This window comes from Amblyraja radiata, chromosome 23, assembly GCF_010909765.2.
Source record: "Amblyraja radiata isolate CabotCenter1 chromosome 23, sAmbRad1.1.pri, whole genome shotgun sequence".
NCBI lineage: Eukaryota > Metazoa > Chordata > Chondrichthyes > Rajiformes > Rajidae > Amblyraja > Amblyraja radiata.
Window position 1 is genome coordinate 7,535,707 of NC_045978.1, and position 26,801 is coordinate 7,562,507.

At 37.3% G+C, this 26,801-nt stretch overlaps 1 protein-coding gene across 7 annotated transcripts in view; it reads right to left on the reverse strand.

Annotated features, from left to right (window-relative positions):
- The window catches only part of rtel1 (regulator of telomere elongation helicase 1), a 108,018-nt gene that overhangs the window by 73,155 nt on the left and 8,062 nt on the right, over positions 1–26,801 (reverse strand). For 6 of the 7 annotated variants that reach the window (XM_033041495.1, XM_033041494.1, XM_033041491.1 and 3 more), the window contains 12 exons: positions 22,921–23,002; positions 21,529–21,589; positions 19,028–19,103; positions 14,826–14,910; positions 13,016–13,081; positions 11,320–11,470; positions 7,569–7,607; positions 6,710–6,788; positions 4,574–4,671; positions 3,366–3,421; positions 2,659–2,733; positions 2,197–2,278 (listed from right to left, as the gene is read on the reverse strand). In XM_033041495.1, the coding sequence (XP_032897386.1) occupies positions 2,197–2,278; positions 2,659–2,733; positions 3,366–3,421; positions 4,574–4,671; positions 6,710–6,788; positions 7,569–7,607; positions 11,320–11,470; positions 13,016–13,081; positions 14,826–14,910; positions 19,028–19,103; positions 21,529–21,589; positions 22,921–23,002 (950 nt within the window). Of the gene's footprint in view, positions 1–2,196; positions 2,279–2,658; positions 2,734–3,365; positions 3,422–4,573; positions 4,672–6,709; positions 6,789–7,568; positions 7,608–11,319; positions 11,471–13,015; positions 13,082–14,825; positions 14,911–19,027; positions 19,104–21,521; positions 21,590–22,920; positions 23,003–26,801 lie in introns of all 7 variants that reach the window. The other variant, XM_033041497.1, reaches the window with a different exon arrangement.

Consider the following 26,801-nt stretch of genomic DNA (forward strand, 5'->3'; position numbering starts at 1 on the left):
TTCTAATTGGGCCCCGCAATTCCTAGCACCGGCCCTGGGTGGAGGACTTCAGGGGTCATTAGGGATGGCAATAAATGCATGTCTTGCTATTGATACCCATAGAACCATTGTTTGAATAAAAAGAAAGAAAAATGATAACGATGATTAATTTGCAAAATTTGAATGACATGCCCAATATAATCTGGATACAGAATTTATCGTAAAAAAAACATAACATGCATCTATACATGCTATAAACAAAGTAGCTTTAAATGGACTCAAATGTTGTTTTAAAGATTAATTTATAAATATACATTTCACAGAGCATATTAAGGGAACTATGATTTTTCCCCCCTAAAATGCTATTATCATGTAACAAAGTCTTTCCAATCGTCTATGAACTACGTATCATTTCAAACTCAAATTGGAATTCTGCTATAAAATTCAGAAGCTGCATAATTAGCCATTAGCCTATTGCCATTCGCTACGATACATATTAATAATGGATAAAATACATACTAAAATGCTCCTAATAAACAGTATATTTATCAGAACACTTGGTCTTTTCTCATCACCTTCCGCTTCTTTTATCCAATTTCCTTTCAAGAATTACCAATCATATGTCTCATTCACTCTCTGGTCAAGTTTCTCATGTTTCGTGCGAACATTATTTTATCCCACAAAAGTTTGAGATTTTATATTGATGTTTAGATTGATGTTTATAGGCTTTTAGTGCTCTAGCCAATTGTGGTAAATAAAAACCTTTCATCAGAGAGTTACATTGTTTGAAATACAACTCTCAGACAGATAATTTGGAGCTTGTGAAAATGGCCTATTGGTGCAATCCATAATATAAATAGTAACACAAATATTGTATTTTTGAGATAAATGTTGTTTTGATTTATTTGTTCATACAAGCGAATACGTGCAATCACAAACTGCATACTTACTGAATTACTTGCTCTGGCCACACCACAGCAGTGACCTCAATCTGACCAAGGTTATCTTCCAGTATATCTGCAGTCACTTAAATCTAAACCAATGATAGGTTGCCAAAAACAATTCCAAGCCCAACACACAACTTCACATCTTTGATGAATTCTACAATCGAGTATTATAAACACCACTAAGCACAGTGTAAAAAATGAAGCCCACAGGATCCAATGAGACATATATTAGTTTATCTCTGTAATCACATAAAGGACTTTTACAGCAACTTTACTGAATTACTTCTAAGATGATGCTTAACTTTTTTATCTGTTTTACACAGGGCCAGGATTTTTTTTTAAGTACCAAAAGTTCTACAACAGCACCAAAATTCCACAGCCAATTCTGACGGTACCAGAGTGCTTTTTTCTAGGCTTCATGGTTTTCCCCAGCTCAGTCTCCCTCTTTCATCATGGCCTCCGACCATATATTTCCAGATAGCCCTGCAAGTACCTCACGCCTTCCTTTCTCATTTGTTTCTTTCCAAGAGACGATTTGTATAGACCAGATGCAATTTCAAACTTGAAAACTAGATTTCTTTTCAGATTTAAAGACAGGAGGGGCGGGGCAAGTGGGTGCGCTTTTTAAAAAAAAGTTTAAAATGTCAATAACTTGTGAAATATAACCTCAATCTGAGCGAAACTTGTTGAAAACACACCACAGGACAATTGTGAGCAAGGTGGTGTAAAATTTGTAGCGCTATCGTGTACCGTTTTGGCATAATTTCAGGACCTCACCGACAGACATCCAAACAAACAAGATGAGAGTTTTAGTAATATATAGATATTCCTGGATCTCTTAGAATGCTTTCTTTGAAGTGCTGACATTAGTTGCATTTTGGGAAATATGGCAATTACTCGGCTCACATTTAGACCCTCCACAAACAGAACATGTTTAAATAATTGTTACATTTTTACTGATATTATGCTCCATTGATAGTTGAACTATTCCTATTAGATTTGCAGTAACAATCTGCTGAAAGAACTCAGTGGGCCAGGCAGCATCTGTGGAGAGAAATGGACAGATGACATTTCGGGTCGAGACCCGGCATCAGGTTGAAGATGAACATCCATAATGAAGGGTCCAGAAGAACGGTTTTGAACAGAAAAATTCACTGTCCATTTCTACCCATGGATGTTGCCTGATCTACTGAGTTCCTCCAGCAGGTTGTTTTTTCCCCCTCCAAATTATAGCATTTGCAGTCCCTCATGTCTTCTAAAGTATTTGTACCTTGTTTTTTTGTAACTGACGAAGTCCATAAATCAGTTCTCTGCTGTTTCTTGTTCCCACTGTTATCTGGGTGTATGTGAACCTATTAAAATTAAAAACTACATTTATTTGTACAGCAGTAAAAAGGAAATGGCAGTTATTAAAACATTGAGTAAACTTTGCACTCATAACAAAACAACAAAAATGGTAAAATATTACCTTCAGTTTAAGTAGGTAAGCAAACATACATATGAAATATATAGTTCTGAATGTGCAGGGAATATACAGTAATAACCATAATGAACCTTTCAGAATCGGAGTAAACTTGCACTGCACATTTCCAATATACCTCTTAAGAATGTGAATAAGAGAATTGACAATCTTACAAAGCAACTAAACATTTTACAAAAGTCATGATGATTTATGTCGAGCAATAACATTGTTCGAATACAATTGAAAAATAAAATAAAATTCGAAGATAACCTTGTAATGCTTGGCAGCACTCTGACCCATTGTGTCCGCAGTAGTACCCTCAGGAGGATTTATGCAAAAAACAATCTGAAAAGAACGACCCATTATCAGCAACACCAATTTATCACAGAAACATTGTGTTATCAGCAGCGTTGTGCTACCTAGCTACAATAATGCAGTAGGTGGAGCTGCTGCCTCTCAATTCCGGCACTGATTTACAGCGCTGCCTCTGTGGAGTTTGGATGTCCTCCCTGCGATCGCAGAGATTTTCCCTGGATGCTCATTTTTCTTCCCACATCCCAAGGAATTGCTGAGGGGGAGGATGTTGGTACCCCTAATGTAGACAAGCGATAGGAGAATCTGGGGGAGTTAACTGGCATGTGAAAGAACAGATTACATGGAAATGAGTGAGGAATGGAATTAAACTGAGAGGCAGAACAAACTCGAGTTGATAAAATATGCTTCATTTTTCATTCCTCTGCTTCTGATAATCTGAAACATTAATTATGTTTCTCTCAAGAATGCCGTGTGGTTTGCTAGGCACTTTTTGCTTTATTTCAAATTAGCAGAATCTGCAGTTTTGTTTTGCTCTAGTTACTGTCAGATTGAGGCACTACTTCTAAACTTGGTATTGCATTTGACCCATTATTGAGTTTCTGAGATGTAAAAATATAGCATTTTTTTTAAAAAGGCATCATATTTCAAAAAATATTTCTTACCTGCAGAATATCAGCTATTTTTTGCAATCCATTTGTATTGGTGAATATTCCAGAATCTAAGATAATCAATAAATAAATAGCTTTAATCTCATATTCCAATGTTGTACAGGTTTGTAGCTTAATTGGCTTCAGTAAAAATTGTAGATTGTCCTAGTGTGCAGGATAGTATTCGTGTATGGGGATCGCTGATTGGCGTGGACTCAATGGGCCTGTTTCTGCGCCCACATTTCTAAACTAAAATGAAATTTCTTGCTAACTTCCCAGCGAGGACAGGGTGTGAAGAGGAAAATTACTGGTTTTAATATCAAAAACAGATTTCAGATGTTTTCAGCAGACTTTGTGAAATTCTACTTTAGCATTATTTTTCTAAGTAAAAAAATAAATCATGTACTGGTTGAAAAATACACTCAAAATATAATGTGCACATTCATGGATAAAGGGTATTAATAAGGACACCTCATGCATTCTAGGTGTTTACCACCAAATGTTTATACATGATGTCCTTGTAGAAATGACACAATTAATATAAATAATTCATAGTGGTCCGATAGCTTCCTTTTTTATTGTCATGTGAAGTAAATAGATGTTCATAAGTGTTCATAAGTAAGTGTTCGGCACGGACTGGAAGGGCCGAGATGGTCTGTTTCCGTGCTGTTATTGTTATATGATTATATATATTTATCAGTTCATTTCCCTGAACCTTATCAGCTAAAATATTTAGCACCAGTTTACATGTACACAGTACCATTATAAATATTCATTTAATTGTATAGACTTCAAAACTGTATACTTTATAAATGGTTCATGTTTTGTGAAGAAAGTTATAAGGAAACCCTCTGGGCACCCAATAAATGAATTATTGCACATGTAAAGTTGTATCGAATTGCATAGGGTGGTGTCCATCAGAATCTTTCTTAATTCCCTCTTCCTTACTTTCACCCACTCCCCAATGGTTAAACAATGCAAGTGTACTATGTTTACATATTCTGTTGTGCTGCTGCAAGTAAGAATTTCATTTTTTTGGTTGGGACTTATGACAATCAAACAGTCTTGACTCTTGAATTGCAGAGGACAAATTTTACAGTTGCTCGGGTTACACTGTGAGAATGTTTTTTAAACAATGTAAATGCTGCGCTATGTAATTACATTCCTCACCCAATACGAGTTTGAGGGACATACGAAAATTAAAATGAAGTGCAAATACTTACTTTCTGACATGGCAGTTATAATCTGTTCCAGTGCTTCAAAAATTGCAGACTTGTTTTGGAAGGTAATTTGTGCTTTTGCAAATAATTCATAGATGAAACTGTAAATGAATAAAAATATTAACTTGAGAAAAAAAAGACATTTATCCACAGGAAGAAAAAACAAGTTTTCTCGTTAAGTTAATATGGTTTTGTCTTTCAGCTGGGATGGAATATACATACAAGAGGACACACAGTGCTGTTAGTACCGGCACATGGCATAATATATACACGTTGTGTGTCACAAGGCACTACCACTTCATCCAGGTTTGCCATAATTATACTTATGTTTAAAATTATAACTTCAAATAAATAAAATGGGAGGAAGTGAGCAAATAGTTTCAGGCATAGTTGCTTTCATTAGTTAAAATGTAGGATCACAGCAATTTGAAGAATTAATCCAGTAACATCATTCTGTATGCTACCAAGAATCAGTGATTGTTTCAGCTTTTTATAACTATAGAGAGATACAGCAGGGAAATAGGCCCGTTGAGTCCTTGATGACCATCATCCACCCTTTTACAATGGTCCCACGTTAATCCCATTCTATCAATCCCCTCTCAAATTCTACAATTGACTCACACACAAGGTGAAATCTGCAGTGGCTTTTGCATTTTAGCAACTCAGATCATTTCATGGTCAAGTTTCGGTTATTAATTGGTATTGTTTACTAATTATATGCTTTAATTTCAAGTCGTCTAAGTAAGATTGTTTCATATTTGTTTCAGAATGCTTCAATCCATAGTAATTGAACATTTCTTTCAGTTCTCTTAAATTTTAAGAAAGTTATGGGGTTGTAAATGTTCTCGATCACAGCTTTTGTGTTAAGACAATGAAAAAGCAATAGGGAACAAGATGCCAATTCCCGAGTATGAAAATGGCCATAACTTTTTTAATACTGAAGATATGAAAGTGAATTAGGTGTCAAATTAAACTTCTTTTAATGCTTTATCTGATGGGATAAATTAAAGACTTGATATTTTAAATCTCAAAATGTTGTAACATTGCTAGATACTGGTTGAAATAAATTCGACAGAGCAGGTTATAAATTACCATTATTGTTATCATGACTGGACTTACTTGTATATTTCTAGCAGTCATTAGTTTTGTGTTTATTGCGTCAAGATATTTTGACTCAATTGTTTATATATGCTTTAGATGCTTTTTCTAGTTTAATTTGTCATTTAATCCAGAGACAGCGGAGACAGATTGTGTTTGAGCGAGTATCCACATAATTGTTGCTAATGACAAAAGTAGATACATTCTGTGGATGAGAATGAATCAGAGCTGGAAATCAAGTTGAAGATGAACACGGCATGGACAAATGGAGAGACAGCATGAGGGCACAGCTTGTAGCACAATGTTTCTTTAGTTTCATGTGTACTTGTGTGGTTTTGAATTGAGTATCACTTCCTTTTACGATGACTTGCATGCAACTTTACACTGTCTATATGCCAAACGTGGCTGGTATTTTCATGACAATGAAAGATACTGCAGCAATTTACCATACATGCTAGAAAAGAATAAACACTATTTTCTGTTATATTTATTTTAAACAAAACAATAACCTATTGGTAAATCGTACTGCTAACATTGATCTTCCTGCTCTTTATTAAATTCCTTAAATAAAAGCAACCTTCTAATGCTGCCTACAAATCTGTAGGTGAGCATTTGCCTGGGCATTAAATCACACAAGTAGATCGAGGCTTGGCCAATAGTGTGTACATCTGTTGCCCTGAAAACAATGCCATCTGCCTGCCATCACAGTGATACACCAGATCAACATGGTGCTGAAGACTGTCATCTTCTATCCACTCCAAAATTACTCTGGGTAATGAGAGGTTCTTGGCACCTTGCATGCAACAGGAAGTGTTTCACTCTGTGATATGCAAGAGGTCAATTTATGCTCCAGGCCTGTGTTGTAAGGATAAAAACATGAACTCCAACTGATACTTCACCTTGAATTCATGAACTGCATTTCTCCATTCCTGATTGTAACATCATTAGATGCTTAATCCATTGCTAAATCAGTGGTACAAAAGATATCTTGGTGCCATGCGTTATTATTTAGAAAGGAAAAGTAATAATATTAATTCATACCTTCCTGGTTTAGTCACTCCACTTCCATCTGATGACAATTCAATAGAATCTATTGTGCTTTCCAGGTCAAGGAGGATTTCTTTCAATGCAAGGAGATAAATTTTAAAAAGTAATTTTATTAGTTTGCAGATAAGAAAAGTGGTGATTTTGGCAGAGGAAATTTTGCACGTATTCTGATATCTGAATGTTTCAAGTTTTGCTTTATTTATCAAGTATTAATATTCGTACAGAACGAATGAAATAAATAACCCATACATACTGAGGAAAAAAAAATTAACCTGCTAAATCAGATCAAAAATTCACATCAAAACCTCAGCAGTTACCAATCCCAATAAGATCTGTCAGGCATTCTAGTCTCCTGTACGCCATCCCTTAAATCCTCCTCATCACCAACAGAATCCTCAATCACCTCAGTCCCACCCTTGGTGACACTTCCCAAATAGATCTGCTTTGTTACCTCTTTAAAAATATATCCTTTAACTTTTAACTTTTAAGTTACGCTATCAAATCTTAAAATTGTTCACTCTCGACATAGCCAACCATTGTAATCTTTCCAATAATTGATATTACATTGATATAAATGGTTATTGTGCAACTGCCAAAGTATATTTTTGTTCATCTTGATTAACAGCCAATGCTATACTACTCCTCCTAATTATATCTCATTAAGTAAGTAAGCATGTTTATTGGCCAAGTATTCACATACAAGGAATTTGCCTTGGTGCTCCGCCCACAAGTAACAACATGACATAGTGACAGTTACAAATGACTCCGAAAACACTAAACATTAATAAAACATTAATGACAATAATAAAACATTAATAATAAAAGTTATCTTTGAAATTCTAAACTAACTTACTTTTTATTTTGGCTAGATCACTCAAATCCATTTTCATTCCTAAAACAGACAAATTGCATCATTTCAACAGTAATAGAAAACTATTTAAAATGCAGATTTTGGAAGCTGAACAATGCAAAATGCTAAAAGAAGTCAGCCAGTCAAGCAGCACCTGATGAAAAGATATGAAGTGGATTTTGACGAAGGGTTTTCAACTTAAATGTTAATTGATTTATCTTTTTCTTGTCGAGCTGAATTCTTTCAGTACTACAGTTTTAGTTGCATAATAATCTCAAAGTAATCTTCCCCACCATGTAAAATACCTTATTCAAAGTCCATGAAAGATTGGCATTTCATTATTTTCCAATTTTAAATTGTATTCCTTCATAGGAGAATCCAGCAAACCAAATAAACCACCTCTTTAAAAGGGAAATGCACAAATGTACAGTAGATTTTAGATGATAAGATTCCCAACAAGAAAATTTAAGTTTGAATATGAATTTTCAAACCTAGATCTACATTTGGGCATTTCTTTGTTTCTGAAAAATTATTTGCATGTTCAATAGAATTCAGACTGCATGTGCCATTAAATTCATTACTGGCCAGCAGCACTAACTGCACCCTGCATTGTGAAGGTGCATTCTACACTGCCGCTGAAATTCAGTTCAGTTGACTTTGTTAATCAACGAAGAATGTGCCGTCTCTGTTATACAAAAGCATTTAGTGTTATCAACCAGGAATGAATTTCTGGGCAATAATCTCACAAAACAAATATTGTTAGAAACAAAATCAAGCCATTATTCTGAATACCTCTGCAATTATTTTCGATGAACTGATTATCTCTGCAATTATTTTCAATGATAAAATGAGAGAAATAAATGTTCCAATTTACATTACAACTTGGTAAAAATAAATTTGCCGCTATGATAATCCGCTCTAGGCAATCACAGCCCAGACACAGATATTAAATGGACAATAACAAGTCATTAGAAGCGTTACATAGAAACATAGAAATTAGGTGCAGGAGTAGGCCATTCGGCCCTTCGAGCCTGCACCGCCATTCAATATGATCATGGCTGATCATCCAACTCAGTATCCCGTACCTGCCTTCTCTCCATACCCTCTGATCCCCTTAGCCACAAGGGCCACATCTAACTCCCTCTTAAATATAGCCAATGAACTGGCCTCGACTACCCTCTGTGGCAGGGAGTTCCAGAGACTCACCACTCTCTGTGTGAAAAAAGTTCTTCTCATCTCGGTTTTAAAGGATTTCCCCCTTATCCTTAAGCTGTGACCCCTTGTCCTGGACTTCCCCAACATCGGGAGCAATCTTCCTGCATCTAGCCTGTCCAACCCCTTAAGAATTTTGTAAGTTTCTATAAGATCCCCTCTCAATCTCCTAAATTCTAGAGAGTATAAACCAAGTCTATCCAGTCTTTCTTCATAAGACAGTCCTGACATCCCAGGAATCAGTCTGGTGAACCTTCTCTGCACTCCCTCTATGGCAATAATGTCCTTCCTCAGATTTGGAGACCAAAACTGTACGCAATACTCCAGGTGTGGTCTCACCAAGACCCTGTACAACTGCAGTAGAACCTCCCTGCTCCTATACTCAAATCCTTTTGCTATGAAAGCTAACATACCATTCGCTTTCTTCACTGCCTGCTGCACCTGCATGCCCACTTTCAATGACTGGTGTACCATGACACCCAGGTCTCGCTGCATCTCCCCTTTTCCTAGTCGGCCACCATTTAGATAATAGTCTGCTTTCCTGTTTTTGCCACCAAAATGGATAACCTCACATTTATCCACATTATACTGCATCTGCTAAACATTTGCCCACTCACCCAGCCTATCCAAGTCACCTTGCAGTCTCCTAGCATCCTCCTCACAGCTAACACTGCCCCCCAGCTTAGTGTCATCCGCAAACTTGGAGATATTGCCTTCAATTCCCTCATCCAGATCATTAATATATATTGTAAATAGCTGGGGTCCCAGCACTGAGCCTTGCGGTACCCCACTAGTCACTGCCTGCCATTGTGAAAAGGACCCGTTTACTCCTACTCTTTGCTTCCTGTTTGCCAGCCAGTTCTCTATCCACATCAATACTGAACCCCCAATGCCGTGTGCTTTAAGTTTGTAAACTAATCTCTTATGTGGGACCTTGTCGGAAGCCTTCTGGAAGTCCAGATACACCACATCCACTGGTTCTCCCCTATCCACGCTACTAGTTACATCCTCGAAAAATTCTATAAGATTCGTCAGACATGATTTACCTTTTGTAAATCCATGCTGACTTTGTCCAATGATTTCACCACTTTCCAAATGTGCTGCTATCCCATCTTTAATAACTGACTCTAGCAGTTTCCCCACTACCGATGTTAGACTAACTGGTCTGTAATTCCCCGTTTTCTCTCTCCCTCCCTTCTTAAAAAGTGGGGTTACGTTTGCTACCCGCCAATCCTCAGGAACTACTCCAGAATCTAAAGAGTTTTGAAAGATTATTACTAATGCATCCACTATTTCTGGAGCTACTTCCTTAAGTACTCTGGGATGCAGCCTATCTGGCCCTGGGGATTTATCGGCCTTTAATCCATTTAATTTACCGAACACCACTTCCCGGCTAACCTGGATTTCACTCAATTCCTCCAACTCCTTTGACCCGCGGTCCCCTGCTATTTCCGGCAGATTATTTATGTCTTCCTTAGTGAAGACGGAACCAAAGTAGTTATTCAATTGGTCCGCCATATCCTTGTTCCCCATGATCAACTCACCCGTTTCTGACTGCAAGGGACCTACATTTATTTTAACTAATCTCTTTCTTTTCACATATCTATGAAAACTTTTGCAGTCAGTTTTTATGTTCCCTGCCAGTTTTCTTTCATAATCTATTTTTCCTTTCCTAATTAAGCCCTTTGTCCTCCTCTGCTGGTCTCTGAATTTCTCCCAGTCCTCCGGTATGCTGCTTTTTCTGGCTAATTTGTACGCATCATCCTTCGCTTTGATACTATCCCTGATTTCCCTTGTTATCCACGGATGCACTACCTTCCCTGATTTATTCTTTTGCCAAACTAGGATGAACAATTTTTGTAGTTCATCCATGCAGTCTTTAAATGTCTTCCATTGCATATCCACCGTCAACCCTTTTAGAATTAATTGCCAGTCAATCTTGGCCAATTCACGTCTCATACCCTCAAAGTTACCTTTCTTTAAGTTCAGAACCATTGTTTCTGAATTAACAATGTCACTCTCCATCCTAATGAAGAACTCAACCATATTATGGTCACTCTTGCCCAAGGGGGCACGTACAACAAGACTGCTAACTAACCCTTCCTCATTACTCAATACCCAGTCTAAAATAGCCTGCTCTCTCGTTGGTTCCTCTACATGTTGATTTAGATAACTATCCCGCATAGACATGGAGATGATAGTAGTTATGCCTATATAATGCCTATATAACTATCCCGCATAACTATACACAGACATGGAGATGATAGTAGTTATGCCTATATAATGTTCTCCGTCATTCATTCCCCATTTGACAATCATACAATGGTTTTATGATAAACCTTAGAATTGATCTCAAAAAACACCAATTCAGAAAAATGGGACAGAAAGGTGTAGTAGAAAATGGTGACATCCAAAAACTTAAACCTGCCCAATGATTCCAGTTTGCAGATTATAAAATTCCCCATTTCTCACCAATAATCCAAACTCAAATGAAGACATTTGCAATAATTCATACGGACACTTGAAGGATTAACGCACAAACCTGAGTTGATTGATTCAGGATTGTCATCTGTGTTGACAATGTGTTGAAACTTCTTTGCTTCTTCCTCCAGGATCTGATTAACAGCTTCAATTCCAGAAGCAAGGTCATAAGGAGCAAGGTCAAACGAAGCATACTCTTCGCACATTTTTTCCTATAATTAGGGAAAGAAAAACTTTTCCTAAACCTGTGCATATCACAAAATTATCAATTCATGTTTCATAGCTTTATTGCACATTCTGCAACTGTGTTTTGACTTTAATCATTAAAATTGATAACTCTAACAGAATACCATGATAAATTATACCACGTATCCATTTAGTTCCGTTACATTGAATCTGGTAACTATATCACAGCAGAGCAGTTAGTAGAACTACTACAGCTGCAGTGAAGATTGACACAAAATGTTGGAGTAACTCAGCGGGACAGGCAGCATCTCTGGAGAGAAGGAATGGGTGACGTTTTGGGTCAAGACCCTTCTTCAGACCGATATCAGGAAATAGGGAGGTACATAGATCATATTGTAGTTAAGTTATACTGGTGGTATGGAAACCAGTCCTTCAGCCCAATTCATCCATGCTGACCAAGATGCCCAATTTAAGCTAGTCTAATTTGCCCACATTTGGTCCAAACCCCTCTAAACCTTTCCCATCTATATACCTATCTAAATGTCTTTTAAATGTCATTGTATTGCCTCAACTCATCCTCTGGGAGTTCATTCCATATACCCACCACCCTCCGAGTGAAAAAGGTTGCCCTGCATTTTCCAATTAAGTCTTTCCCCTCTCACGTTAAAGCTATATCCTCTGTTTCAGGATTCCCCTACCTTGGGGAAAAGACAATGGGCATTTGCCCTATCAATTCCCCTCACGATTTTATATACCTCCATGAGATCACCCTTAGCCTCCTGCACTCTGAGGAATAAAATCCTAGCTTGCCCAGTCTCTCTATAACTCACCCTCGAGTCCTGGCACCATCTTTTGCCTTCATTGATAGTGCTTCCTCCAGCTGTTTGTTTTTATTCCAGATTCAAACAGTCACTTGTTGTTCTAAAAATATTTAGAAATATTGCATTCCCAACACCATACTTTGAAGATATTCTATTCTGAAGAGAGACACACAAAATGCTGGAGTAACTCTGCAAGACAGGCAGCATCTCTGGAGAGAAGGAATGGGTGAAGGAAAATGAGTCACGCATTCCTTCTCTCCAGAGATGCTGCCTGTCCCGCTGAGTTATTCCAGCATTTGTGCCTATCTTTGGTTTAAACTAGTATCTACAGTTCTTTTCTACACATTGTATTCTGAGATGTGTTGTGAAAGGAGATTCATCTGGTTGACCGAGAAAAGGATTAATTGATCTGTGTAAAGTTTACATCCCACCAGCACTTGGAAAACTCGGGCCCAAATTGGAGGAGGATTATTTGGGACAGTAAAGAGAACATTGAGGTCCATACACTGAAGGAAAGAGACTTCTGAGCAAGTAGAGAAAGGAGATCACCAGCTCGCAAACCACCACCACCTGCCCAGTCAGTCATCTCCTTGCCTCATTTGTTGAAGTATCTTCAGTTCCCACTTTGCCCAACTCAGAACCCATAAAACCAGAGAGGAAGCAAGTCATCCTCGATCCTGATGACTGTGAAGAAGGTGAGGGTAAAGATGCAGCTGCACAATACAATTTTTCAACCCTAAAAACACTTACCACATTATGTGCTTCATCAAAAATAACGACTGTGCCTTGAAGGTCTATATCATGAGTTTTGCGACTCTATGGAGCAAAAATACAAAAATTACATGATATGCCAATATCTTAAGTAAATGATTTAATAATGTTTCTGAAGAAATTTACAGAAAATAAGTTAAAAATGATATAGCCTTCATTACAATAGTGATTTTATCTGTTATATGGTTATCTAGAAGTGGAATAAATTGAGGATGTGAAATTGAAATGCATGTCCTTTCTTCAAGTTAAAATTAAACAAAAATAAAAGAAACAGATGAGAAAGAAAATAAATACATTTCATATTATAAATTTTAGCCATTTATTTTTATATTTCACGACTGTAATTAAATTTATTTTGTCACTAAAATAAGATTTATCAGTTTCTAATTAAGCATTGTAAATGTGCAATTTGAAGGTTTAATAATCCTATAGAACGAAAAGATTTTCTTTGGACCAGATGGAAATTTTAACATTACTAAGACTTGCCACAGAATACTCCAGATGAGATACAATTCTTAATTTAACCGTGGTAATGTCAGCAAAACGTCAGCATTCACCATCATTAAATCATGAAAATCACAGATTCTAACATTTTTGCACATTCTTCAGTGCAGAAATCACAGAGCTGCTGTCAGTGAATCAGTGATCCCATTTAGATAATACGGTTAGGAAACCATCTTTGCAATAATAAGATTCTGCTATTTACACAACCTTTTTTATATTTAATTATTGCATGAAATGCAGATGATAAAAATGCATTATCCGTTCTAACCTAGCATTATGCATATTACAAATTTGAATCAAACTTAAAATAATAATAGTGTAGGAAGGAACTGCTGATGCTGGTTTAAACCGAAGTTACACACACACACAAAGCTGGAAGGTAGACAAAAATGCTGGAGAAACTCAGCGGGTGAGGCAGCATCTATGGAGCGAAGGAATAGATGACGTTTCGCGTCGAGACCCTTCTTCAGACTATTTTGTCTGTTACAAAAATTAAATTGTTTAACATTTTATAATCATAAAACCCAAACTCCTAAAAAATTGAATGAAACATAAACAATTATAGCAAATTCAAAATACTAAATTACATTATCCCACATTGCTGTTCTTTGCCGAAATTAGTCAAAGCAAACTGTATGCAGAATTATCAGCAGGTTTAGGACTTCTAGTTTCTTGCAGGTGGAACTGAAAACCCTAAACTTGCTGGCACTTTCACAGGGGTTTGCTAGTAACGATGTGCAGAACTGCCAGAATTTTCCCACCAAATCTAGGACACTAAATTCTGCTGCAGAGATGGAATCATGTAACTGCTCAACGCTACGCATTTTAAATAGACTAAACCGGCAGAAAAAATAGAAATGTCCAGACCACCATGGCCAAGATGAGTTTTATTGAAGATAAGCAATTGCTCAAGCAGGAAATCTGAAGTACCCTAATGAACTTTTTGATTTAATTAATGCATGTCAAGGTGGAACTTACTGGGGTGTCAATTTATTGGCATGATGTCCTTAAGCAAAAACAATTAGCATCAAGGAACATGCTTATTATAAAGGGATCCTTTGCAAAACATGATATTTCATAGTAGTATATACTTTGTAATGCTTAACAGATTTTAGTATTAATTCTACACATATGCGCATTGAAATCCACTATTGGTGTTTCTTCGAATACTAAAGATAGTATTCACTCACGCCAAGAGTTAAGGATATTAGTAAGAGTTTCTAAAATATCAAAAGATCACAACATGGCAAGTCATGAAAATAAAGGAAATGCTATGTAACAATACCTTTGGATCAAGTAAATAGTTGTATGGCATGAAGATTATTTCAGCGTTCTGCTTCATCGCTCGAGACAAATAGTAAGGACAAACCCTGTTTAAAACAACAGTACCAAACAGGATAAAAAAATACAGTTCAGTGTGGAACTTCTAATTCATGTAATTCATGTAATCGCATCTTTGATGATACTTAGTTATTTAGGAACACGTTTAACACCAAGATAAAATTAAAATTTAGTTTAATTGAAGTACGCCATGGTTGGGCAGCAGTAGATCTGCTGCCTTTAGCTTCTTGATTAGTACAGGTGTCAGAGGTTATGGGGAGAAGGCAGGAGAATGGGGTTAGGAGGGAGATATAGATCAGCCATGATTGGAAGGCGGAGTAGACGTGATGGGATGAACGGCCTATTTCTACTCCTCTCACATCACCTTACAGCACCAAACACCCGGGTTCAATCCAGACCACAGATGCTGTCTTTACGGAGTTTGTACGTTCTCCCCGTGACCGTGTGAGTTTTTCCCCCGGGTCCTCCGGTTTCCTCCCACATTCCGAAGACGTACAGGTTTCTAGGTTAATTGGCTTCGGTAAAGATCATAAATTGTCCCTAGTGTATGTAGGATAGTGCCAGTGCACGGGGGTTGCTGGTCGGTGCAGCTGGGCTGAAGGGTCTGTTTCTGCGCTGTATCTCTAAACTAAATTAACACTACCGACAGCTTTTAGAATTATTTCTATCATTCTTAATTTTTGTACAATTTTGAAACAGCTCTAATTAACTAGATGGCTCATCTTCAGCTACCCACAACACGTGTACAATCTTTGATTAGTTGAAATATACTTCAACCTGAACGTTTCAAGAGGTTATTTATTATATTTGTACATTTATGGAAGTTTGTGTTGTAAATTACCAACTTTATAGTCAACGATTCTCCCACACAACAAAAACGTCAACAGAAACATTTATAAACATATTACAAACAAGGCAAAGCATTATATAAACATGACTCCATCGTAGTTGTAAGATGTTTAAATGTTACTTTGCCTCCATCATGCAATGAAATGATTTAATGTATTTTCAAACATACTAAACACTATTCGTGCGCCAGAATTTGACGAATGATCCTTAAGCCAAGTTATCAACATTTTTGTTTAGTTTAAAGATATCTGCTGTTGTCTTTTACTTTTCTCTAAAGATGCTTAACTTAGTGTTTAAGAAGGAACTGCAGATGCTGGAAAATCGAAGGTACACAAAAATGCTGGAGAAACTCAGCGGGTGCAGCAGCATCTATGGAGCGAAGGAAATAGGCAACGTTTCGGGCCGAAACCCTTCTTCAGACTGCTTAGTTCTAGTTTAGAGATGCAGCATGGAAACGGGCCCTTCAGCCCACTGAGTCGACGCTGAGGAACAATTACCCCTCCACACTAGTTCTAGGCCATCCCACTCTTCCTTCCACTCCCTACACACTGGGGACAATTTCCAAAGGCCAATTAACCTAGAAACCAGCGGGATGTGGGAGGAAACCGGAGAACACAGAGGAAACATGCAGGAAGAATGTACAAACACTGTACAGACAGATCAAACCTGGGTCTCTGGCGCTGTGAGGCAGCAGCTCTACCAGCTGCGCCATTAAGCTTCTACAAATGTTAATCAACCTGCTGAGAGTGTTTCCGGCACATTGTTTATATTCTATTATTAATTCAGCTTAAAAATACTCTTCTTATTTCATTTTAATCTGTAAAATTCTTTGGGATCTTTTTTAATGCTTAACATGCAAGATGATGTTATCCTTTTAAGTAATTTAATTTGCTCAAATAATATATAAAAGCAAAAATGGGACAATCCATTTCACTCTGGCTACATTAAAAAAAAAATCAGGAATTCACAGATATTGAACGTTGGTAAGTATTCAGTGGCCATAGCAAAGCCATCTGCTGTATTCATTTTTCTGGTCAGCAGATGGTGACAGGGAGAAAAGGTTATTTTCTTAAAATGTCCCAATATCCTCTTCTCTCCACCTCGATGGAAACCCATATTCCTTCTCTAACACTCCAGTCAAATCCTTTCCCATCCTGGTTCTGTAAATTTGGGAGGCACCCTTTCACTCATAGACAATTTCAAAGAATCACTGAAATTCACAACACAGGTCTCTCCGTGTTTGGGCAGCCAAGAAACAGCTCCCCAGCCTCGCCCCACAAATCTTCGCCAATCTTTACCCCAGCTCATCTCAGGACATGCTTTAATATTAAAAACATCTGCATGCTGACAGCATCCGTCTATTTCACTGTCATCTTCCTTAAACCCTTTGATTCCACTATGCAGTGGTGGTCAGCCATCCACAACTGAATGTGTAGCAACTGAGCCCAATTAAAATATACGGAAGGCCTAAGGTACGATCCTTGACCTCTGGCACAAACTCAATCTGGACCAACTCCAGCCCACCCGCAAATAATTGTTTGCAACCCTGGCAACCTATTTGATGCTGTGGTCATCTGACTTCATTCTGTCTACATTACACCAACCAGCCCCAGTCCATCTGCAACTGCAATAACTAGTCCAGGCCTTCATTACCTTCAAACCCCTCCATGCTGCTCTGGAACTAGTTCCCACCCTACACCATTTGTTGCTATATCCTATTTAACCCCAACACTAAAAACCAACGTCTTCAGGATGTGGGAAGAAATTGGAGCAGACGGAGGAAACCAGTGGTGTTAAAGTGAGAATGTGGAGACTCCATCAGGAGCCGAGATTGAACAGTGGTTGATGGAGTCACAAAGCAATTGCTCTAACAATGAATAGAATAGTTTCTTTATTGTCATTGTAACATGAACCATGTACAACGAACAGTTGCTCGATCTCTCTTCTGTACCACAACACCTAAGAATTTAAAGGATCCTGACACAGACACAATGCTATCCAGTACTCTAAGAAATCATTTGAATGAATGAATAAGTTTATTGGCCAAGTATGCACACATACAAGGAATTTGCCTTGGTACTTCACTCTCAAGTAACAACACGACACAGTAACAATTAAGAATGACATAAAACATTAAACATTAATAATACAACATTATAGTTTAAACATGTGAACATTAAACATTAAACATTAAACATCATCAAGTTCGCTGACGACACCACTATTGTGGGGCGTATCACTGATGGGGATGAGTCAGAGTACAGAAGAGAGATCGAGCAACTGTCCATATGGTGCCAGCGCAATAACCTGGCCCTGAACACCAGCAAAACCAAGGAACTGATTGTGGACTTTGGAAGGAGTAGGAGGGGGACCCACAGCCCCATTTATATCAACGGGTCGATGGTTGAAAGGGTCAAGAACTTCAAATTCCTGGGGGTGCACATCTCTGAAGATCTTTCCTGGTCCGAGAACACTAACGCAATTATCAAAAAAGCTCATCAGCGCCTCTACTTCCTGAGAAGATTACGGAGAGTCGGATTGTCAAGGAAGACTCTCTCTAACTTCTACAGGTGCACAGTCGAGAGCATGCTGACCGGTTGCATCGTGGCTTGGTTCGGCAATTTGAGCGCCCTGGAGAGGAAAAGACTACAAAAAGTAGTAAACACTGCCCAGTCCATCATCGGCTCTGACCTGCCTTCCATCGAGGGGATTTATCGCAGTCGCTGCCTCAAAAAGGCTGGCAGTATCATCAAGGACCCACACCATCCTGGCCACACACTCATCTCCCTGCTACCTTAGGTAGAAGGTACAGGAGCCTGAAGACTGCAACAACCAGGTTCAGGAATAGCTACTTCCCCTCAGCCATCAGGCTATTAAACCTGGCTCGGACAAAACTCTGATTATTAGCAACCACTTTCTGTTATTTGCACTACCAGTTTATTTATTCATGTGTGTATATATTTATATCATGGTATATGGACACATTTATCTGTTTTGTAGTAAATGCCTACTATTTTCTGTGTGCTTAAGCAAAGCAAGAATGTCATTGTCCTATACAGGGACACATGACAATAAACTCACTTGAACTTGAACTTGAATGAAATAAAATACCAGAGCAAAAAGAAGCTGCAGACTTTTGGTTATTGAGTAGAGCTACTACTCGTGGAAAAAAACTGTTTTTATGTCTGGCTGTGGCGGCTTTGACAGTCCGGAGACGCTTTCCAGAGGGAAGTGATTCAAAGAGTTTTGCAATATACTTTTTTTTTTTTTAATTCTGTAGCAATTTATAAATCATACCTGTGCTTGTGGCCACCTTTAACAAGATCTTCTACGTCAAGAATGGACTCCGTAAATTCTTTATCAGTACTCTTTTCTGAAACAAGTTGGAGAAATCCTTGATAATACATGTTGCATAAACCATATCATTCCCAATTATATGATTTAACCAATATCAATGAAGATCCATTAAAAAAATCTTAATAAGGCTCAGGAAATGTTTGAAATCATTACATAGAGGTACAAACGGATAGAAACACAAATAAAAGCTATTCAAAACCATCTATCCTACTGACTACATTCACACAAATTAGTAGAACTGAGGGCTCTTTCAAACGTCAATAGCATCCAAGAGACAGCCATGTTTAGAAGATCTACTAAAATTCACAATTTGTTTAAACCTTATGTTTTAATTTAAATAATATCCTCCCTGTAGCTAATTTTAAGTACTCGATATCTGACCTGTTCAATGGAACATGTTTCAATTGTAGCATTTCAGACCTTTAGCATCTAAATTTAGGCAATTATGAGCCAATTTGTCAAATAAATGCCTCTGCACACCTCTTTATTTGAATTCTTCAGAAAGAACATGCAAATGATGTCTAAAGCAGCATAATTTTGGAGATGTTAGAAATGACAAATGTGATGCTGGTGAGTAGGAGGATCAAAACACATAAACCAGGTGCAGGAGTAGGCAACTCAGCCCTTCGAGCCAGCACCACCATTCTATACGATCATGGCTGATCATCCAGAATCAGTACCCTGTTCCTGCTTTATCCCCATATCCCTTGATTCCATTAGCCCTAATAATAATAGATTTTATTTAATGGGCGCCTTTCAGACATCTCAAGGACACCTTACATAGTAATCGGAATAAAAACATATAATCGGAATATAACAAGTAATAAAGACATCACAGAGATACAAATTAAAAACAGAATTCAATCCAAAAACAGAAAATCAAAAACACAGAGCTATATCAAACTCTCTCTTGAATACATCCAGTGAATTAGCCTCCATCGGCTTCTGTGGTGGAGAATTCCCAAGATTCACAACTCTCTGGCTGAAAAGGTTTTTCATCATCTCAGTCCTAAATTCCCCACCCCTTATTCTTAAACTGTGAACCCTGGTACTGGACTCCCCCAGCATGGGGAACATTTTTCCTGCATCTTGCCTGTCTAATCCCTTAAGAATTTTATATGTTTCTATAAGATCCTCTCATCCTTCTAAATTCCAGTGAATATAAACCCAGTCGATCCATTCTTTCATCACGTCAGTCCCGCCATCCCCTGAATTAACCTGGTTAACGCTGCACTCCCTCAATAGCAAGAATGTCCTTCCTCAAATTAGGAGACCAAAACTGTGCACAAAATTCCAGATGCGGTCTCACCAGGGCCCTGTACAACTGCAGTATTACCTCCTTGCTCATATACTCAAATCCTCTCGTTATGCAGGCCAACATGTCATTAGCTTTCTTCACTGCCTACTATACCTGCATGCTTACTTTCAGTGACTGATGTACACGGACACCCAAGTCTCGTTGCATCTCACCTTTTCCAAATCTGACACCATTCAGATAATCTGCCTTCTTGTTCTTGCCACCAAAGTGGATAAACTTACATTTATCCACATTATACTGCATCTGCAGTGCACCTGTCCACTCACTCAACCTATCCAAGTCACCCCGCAGCTTCATAGCATCCGCCTTGCAGCTCACACTGCTGGTTTACACCGAAGATAGACACAAATTGCTAGAGTAACTCAGCAGGACAGGCAGCATCTCTGGCTAGAAGGAATGGGTGAGATGGCGGGTCGAGACCCATCTTCAAACTGAAGAAGTCTGTTCAGGCAGTGTGAAGAAGGGTCTCATCCCGAAACATCACCCATTCCTTCTATCCAGAAATGCTGCCTGTCCCGCTGAGTTATGCAGCATTTTGTGTTTATCTTCAAGGATCTAAACAGTTGTTGGAGGAAAAAGAATAAATAAGGACAGAATCAGAGAATCAATTGAACCGATCTGCTGAAAGGATAGGACTCGTTGGCAGAGGTAATGGAAAAACAATGAGTTGAATACCCCATCCATTTAAAGCATTTCCAAATTTTCCCATCTATGTGCCTAATACTCTTTGCCTGAACCAATCTTAGGTGTCTCATTAATTTTTCCCAATGTGTCTCTATTTACCTCATGTTTTTATTACACGTCATTTAATAGTTATTGTTTTCCACTGAAGTACTTTACAAGTCTCTCTCATTTCTTCTCGAGTATGTTTCTCTCTTGCATGTCCGGGTACTTAATTTTTTTTAATGCATTCAATTTATTTCCAGAGTCATGAAGTGGTTCTTTGAAATTTGAGAAAAATTATCCCAGTAATGGAGGAAATGAAGGCCAGCTCAAAGCTGAATAGCAACTAGGTTGTTGCTTCAGATCGGATTGGTAGTTAAGGAATACAAACAGCTATGGAAGTTCTCCAATAATAGTTTTGGAATGTACACAAATCACACTATAATAATTCACCTCTCACCTTCAACCTTGTTATAGTAGTGGCAAGTGCGTGTGGATACTTTCGCTCGACACATATGGATCTGAAAATTAAAAAGTCTAAAGTTAATTTAGTTTGTGCATGAAAATATATTACAATTTTTTGGAGCTGTGGGAATCTATAAAAACATTTAGCATGAAATTTTAAAGGGAGGGGTTTCCCATGTATGACAGATAAGTGATTTTTCTTATTTGGTAACTACTGCAGCATTGAATTCTACAATTTTAGGTAGCTTCTTTACTTCTACAGAGACCGCTCCCTCTGCAACTCCATGGTTCAATGATCCCTTCCTTCCCAAACCACCCGTCCCCAGGCACTTTCCCTTGCAACACTTGTCCTTATACCTCCTCCCTTGACTCCAACCAAGGACCCCAGCAGCCCTTCCATGTGAGACAGAGGATAGCATGCATCTTTCTAACCTCATCTACTGCATTCGGTATTTCCGATGAGGGCTCCTGTACATTGGAGCGAACAAGTGCAGACCTGGCGACCGTTTCACTGAACACTTGCACTCGTTCCGCCAAGGCCTACGGGATCTCCCGGTAGCAAACTACTTTAACTCCCCTTCTCATTCCCATGCTGATCTTTTGATCCTGGTCCTCTCTCATTACTAGAGTGAGGCCACACGCAAACTGGAGGAACAGCACCTCATATTTTGCTTGGGTAGCTTACAAACCAATGGTATGAATATGGAATTCTACAATTTGAGGTCATCTATTGCTGGCATGATTTGTCCTGCCTGTTTTCGCCTCCAGTTTATTCCCCCCCCCCCCCGATCTCCTTACTACAATCAGTAGGAAGAAGGGTCCCAACCCATAGACCGGGCCACGGGTCCCGGGACTGACATATAAGGAAAGAATGGGTCGACTGGGCTTGTATTCACTGGAATTTAGAAGGATGAGAGGCTATCTTATAGAAACATATACAATTCTTAAGGGATTGGACAGGCTGGATGCAGGAAAAATGTTCCCCATGTTGGGTGAGTCCAGAACCAGGGGTCACAGTTTAAGAATAAGGGGTAGGCCATTTAGGACGGAGATAAGGAAAAACATTTTCACCCAGAGATCTGTGAATCTGGAATTCTCTGCCACAGAAGGCAGTGGAGGCCAATTCACTGGATGTTTTCAAGAGCGAGTTAGATTTAGCTCTTAGGGCTAACGGAATCAAGGATTATGGGGAGAAAGCAGGAGCGGTGTACTGATTTTGGATGATCAGCCATGATCATATTGAATGGCGGCGCTGGCTCAAAGGGCCGAATGGCCTACTCCTTCCTGCACCTATTTTCTATGATAAAATGTCACCTTTCATTTTTGCCAGAGCTGCTGCCTGGCCCACTGAGTTACTCCAGCATTTTGTGTCCTGAATTTTTTTTACCTTTGCATGATTGCTTTCCAGTTTCATTACTTCAGGATGGATACAGAGCTGTTCTCGAGATCCAAGTACACACATCTTTGGTCTAAATGGGGAGAAAATGAATCAAGTGATAACAAAAGCAATAAGACAAAGATAAATATAACTACTCAGTCAGTACATTTCACCGCTGCATCTACCAATCCTCATAATCTATAATGCAAAATAAAGGCACACTGAATGTAATCTGCAGTTCAGCAAAGTTATCTAAATGAGGTACACAAAATGGCAGATGGTACTCAAAATATTACAGTGGCAATAACAAAAATGGAAAGGAATGGTTGCTTTATATTTGGATTACTGCATATAGACTCAAAGAACTTCAGATGCTGGTTTACAAATAAAAAGACAGAAGATAAAAGGACAAAGTGCTGGAATAACTCAGTAGTTAGGCAACATCTCTGGAGAACATGGATAGGTCATGTTTTGGTTTGGGACCCTGTTCAGACTGATGTTACTTCTGTAGGTTACATAAAAAAGGGAAATTCTCATTGGATTGATGTCCGGGTGCAACGGGGAGCTGGGGGAGTCAAGAAGGCTACTCCAAAAAAAGCCACCCTAATAGTAAAATGCATGATATAAAGGTGAAGACTGGGGGTGATGGAGTAACCTTCTGCAGTTGGAATGTAAAAGGAATTAATGAACCAATTAAAAGGGGAAAGGTGTTAGCTCAGTTGAACAGATTGAAGACAGATGTCATTTTCCTTCAAGAGACTCATCTTAAAAAAGATGCTCAACATAGATTAACAGCTAAATGGATTTCTAAGGTGTATCATTCTACATTTATTCATAAATCTAGAGGAGTTGCAATAATTATTCGCAAAGGTATACCTTTCATACAAAGTTCTATTATAGAGGATAAAGAAGGCAGATATGTAATAATTACAGGGGAATTCTATTCAAAAAAGGTAATTTTAATGAATATATATGCCCCTAATTTTGATAATCCATTATTTTTTAAGAAAATATTTAATAATATTCCTATATCCACTCAACACAATTTAATAATTGGAGGTGATTTAAATTGTACTTTAGATAACTATCTAGATAGATCATCTGCAAAAAGGAAAGCTGCCTCGAAATCAAGTAAATTCATAAATGCTTTTATCAATACATCTAATATTAAAGACATCTGGAGGTTAGATAATCCATCCGGACGAGAATATTCTTTTTTCTCGCCCGTACATGGAACCTATTCGAGGATAGATTATTTTTTAATAGATTCTAAATTACTTCCTTTTACGTATGATGCAAAATATCATAATATTATCATCTCGGATCATGCGCCATTAACATTTAAGATAAAATTAAAAGATATATCTAATAAAACTACTACCTGGAGATTTAACCCTCAGATATTAAAGGACAATGACTGTTGTAAATATGTGATGGATCAGATTAAATTATTTTTTGAAACTAATGATAATCCTGAAACTTCTCCATCACTATTTTGGGACACATTTAAGGCATTCATGCGTGGCGCAATAATATCCGCACAAGCACATCTCAATAAAGAAAATCGAAAAATAGAACAAAATTTAGAAAATGAGATAAAACGTCTAGATAATGAAAATATAAAACAGCCTTCCAAAGAGTTAAGTAATAAAATTGCATCAGTAAAATATAGATTAAATAAAATATATTCTAATCAAGTGATTAAACTTTTTCAACAAACTAAGCAAGTGTATTTTGAATTTGGAGATAAGCCACAAAAATTACTAGCACGACAGCTTAGAAAATTAGAAGATGAGAAGATGATACACGGAATTAGATCTGAGTATGGAAATATATTAATTACTCCAAAAGATATTAATGATAGATTTTTACAATATTATAAAAATCTTTATTCGTCAAAACTAACAGGACAAACAGATAGTATGGAAATATTTTTACAAGAATGTCAAATCAATAGCTTAGATCAGGAAGGTAGAGAATTGTTAAATGCTGAAATAACAGTAAAAGACATTATAGAATCAATTAGTTCGGAAAAGCAGCGGGCCCAGATGGCCTGAGTGCAGAATTTTATAAAAAATTTCAAGATCTGATTTCTCCAAGATTACAAATAATGTATAGATATGCATATGACCAAGGAAAATTACCAGAATCTCTAAATGAATCCACAATTACACTCATCCCTAAAGTAGATAAGGATTTGGAAGATCCTGGATCATATAGAGCGATTGCCCTTTTAAATACAGACCAAAAAATATTAACTAAGGTCTTATCTAGGAGATTAAGTTTAGTGATCTCTAAATTAATACATTATGATCAAACAGGTTTTATCCCAAAACGTTACTCATCCCATAATCTCAGACGTTTGTTTAATATTATATATTCAAAAAGAATACGAGATACGGAACTAGCGGTTATATCACTAGATGCAGAAAAAGCGTTTGATCAGGTGGAATGGATGTATTTATTTAATATAATGGAAAAGTTTCAATTGGGGGATAGATTTTGTAAATGGGTAAGAATTTTATACTCGAATCCTATGGCAAGAATTTTGACTAACCAAATTTTATCAGCCAAATTCAAACTCTCTAGGGGATGCAGACAGGGATGTCCGTTATCACCCTTATTGTTCGCATTGGTGATAGAACCATTGGCGGAAAAAATTAGATCTGAACCTGAAATATATGGCTATAATACTGATACAACAATTAATAAAATTTCTTTATATGCAGATGATGTTTTGATTTATATTACAAAACCGGAAATTAGTATTCCCAACCTGCTAAACATTATAACTAAGTTTGGTGCATTTTCTGGGTATAGGATTAATTGGGATAAAAGCGAGATTATGCCAATAACAGGAATAAATCTAAATACATTACAACAATACCCATTAAAAGTAGTTACAGACAAACTTAAATATTTAGGGATTAACGTAACTAAAACTCATAACTCATTAATAAAATCCAACTATCCTCAACTATTAGATAAACTTAGAAAAAATATTTTATATTGGAAAACACTTCCTATATCCATGATTGGTAGAATAAGTGCCATAAAGATGGTATTTCTACCACAGTTGTTATATTTGTTTCAGGCTATTCCATTTTTTCTTCCGAAAACTTTTTTAAAAAAAATTGATAATATTGTCAATAGTTTTATTTGGGATTATAAAAATCACAGAATAAATAAAAAACATCTATGCAAAGCTAAGATAAATGGAGGATTAGCACTTCCAAACTTTTTGTATTATTTTTGGGCTGTTCAGATTAAGAATATGAATTTCTGGTGGGTAAATATGGATCATGAACCGACATGGTTAAATATAGAAAAGGAAGACTGTCTACCTTTCAATGTAGGTTTGATAATTTTTGCACCAACGGAAGTACAAAAAAAATATTATAAAGACAACCTAATAATATATAATAATAGACGTATTTGGAAACAAATAGTTAAGACTCTACATTTGGATAATCTCTCATTTAGATTACCAATTATGAATAATCCATCGTTTAAACCTGCTATATTAGATGGGGGGTTTAAACAATGGGATGATTTAGGAATTACAAGGATAGAACACCTTTATAGAAAAGGAAAATTTCTTTTATTCCAGGAGTTACAAGATATTTATGGATTGTCTCCACAACATTTGTTTAGGTATTTACAAATTAGAGATTATATTAAATCCAATACACAAGATTATAAAAATAAAGAAGCAGGATTGTTAGACGAACTGTTTAATTTATATCCAAATACAGAAAAATTAATAGCCTATATATATAACATCATTTTGGATAAGGAGAATCCAATAACGGAAATATATCGTCAAGCATGGGAAAATGAAATGGGATTGGCTATAACAAAAGAAAACTGGGAAGAAAGTCTACAACGAA